General features: G+C 63.6%; 1 protein-coding gene across 1 annotated transcript in view; it reads right to left on the bottom strand.

Moving 5' to 3' along the window:
• Positions 1–861: 861 nt before the first annotated feature.
• Positions 862–1,507, bottom strand: part of SLC9A1 (solute carrier family 9, subfamily A (NHE1, cation proton antiporter 1), member 1) — a gene marked incomplete at both ends in the record, with an annotated part of 29,356 nt that continues 28,710 nt past the window's right edge. Inside the window, 1 exon segment of the mRNA XM_009083583.1 lies at positions 862–1,186. Within this exon segment, the coding sequence (XP_009081831.1) occupies positions 862–1,186 (325 nt within the window).

Raw genomic sequence — 1,507 nt, 5'->3', positions numbered from 1 at the left:
TCAGCTCCCCCCAAGCTCCTCTTGGCTGTAGAAGAGATGAATAATCTCCTCCAAGAAGCAGATGCCCCCCAGGCACACCCCAGACCCCGTCTTTGGTTAAGGAGCAGCTGCTGCCGCGCTGGCACGAGGCGAAGGGCCGAGGCTGGCGGAGGGTCCCCACGGGGACAGCAGTTCCAGGAGGGATGGAGAGGCTGCTCAAAGCGAGGAGGGTCCCAGCTCCCCCCCTGCATGGCTCTAGGATATTTATTTGACAAGACCTGGCATGAAATGCGGGGCCAGGGGGGAGGATCCTGGGCACAGCTGGCCCCGTGGGGAAGTGGCCAAGGCAGGGAGCAGTGGCACGAGCCCAAGGTCCCTGGAAGGGTCCTGGGGTGAGTGTGTGTGTGCCAGCTCCAGCACAGAGCTTGGCTCCCCCTGTCCCATCTCTCCACTTCAAAGCAAGGCAAGGGGGCAGGTAAAGCACAACAGGGAACAGGTGAAGCTGTGCCATGGGGGAGCCTCTATGGACACCCCCAGCCCCTGGGTCAGAGCCCCCCTGCGCCAGCTGCAGGTCCTGAGTGGGTGGGCACCTCTGGGAGAGCCCCACCGGGGCTGTGAGGCACCTGCAGATCCCAGTCCTGGAGGTAAATCGTCCATCACCCCCAGGCCACAGCGCCCTGGGCATCCTGGGGGCTCCTTCCCTGCTCTCGGGGCCAGCCCAGGGCTGCTGGGCAGAGCTGTCCTGGCAATCCCAGTCCGTCCAGGACAGTCTCCCCTTCCCGAACCCGGTGTGTAGTGACAGGAAACCAAAAAGGAGAGCAAAGAAAGAACGAATGAAGAGAGAGAGAAACAATAACGAGGCGTGTGAGGCTTCGTGCCAGCAGCTACTGCCCCTTGGGGATGAAGGGCTCGCCCTCCTCCGGCTCGGGCCGCGGCCCAGGGTCGCTCAGGCATCGCAGCATCCGCTGGTTGCTGGGGCTGTCGCCGGTGCCCGGGGTGAAGACATCGTCAGTGCCCGGGGAGGAAGGCTCCTTGGCTCGCATCACCAGCCCCTCCTCATCCTCCTCGGGTGAGGGTGGGAGGCCACTGCAGCCCTCGTGCTCCTCGTTCATCAGGTCCACGGACTCGGGGGACTGCGGCGAGGCAGGGTCGATGGTGATGATGGGCAAGTCCTCGGAGTCTGCCTTGGGTTCGTAGGCCAGCGGGTCTGGGGGGGCAGAGAGGGGTCAGGCAGCAAAGGAGGGACTCAAGGACACAGATGTTTGGGGTAGCGGTGCCTGGGCTGCCTCTGATTTCCGATTCTGCTGTGTAATTCCTTTTCCCGATTCCCACATCCCATCCGGCGGGGCTCGGCTCCATCCGAAGGGCAAAGCTGCCCTCTGCTGAGGAACCCGCACACGGGCACCCAGCGGGACACACACGGGACGGGAGGAACGGAGGATGGCAAAGCAAGTGCGTGATGGAGAAGATGGGAGACTAAGGACAACAGGTCTTAGGGCTGAGCACTCGTGGTCCTCTCCCCCGTGGA

This window comes from Acanthisitta chloris, unplaced genomic scaffold (assembly GCF_000695815.1).
Source record: "Acanthisitta chloris isolate BGI_N310 unplaced genomic scaffold, ASM69581v1 scaffold19761, whole genome shotgun sequence".
Taxonomy (NCBI): Eukaryota; Metazoa; Chordata; class Aves; order Passeriformes; family Acanthisittidae; genus Acanthisitta; species Acanthisitta chloris.
This window is presented reverse-complemented; position numbering and strand designations above follow the sequence as displayed.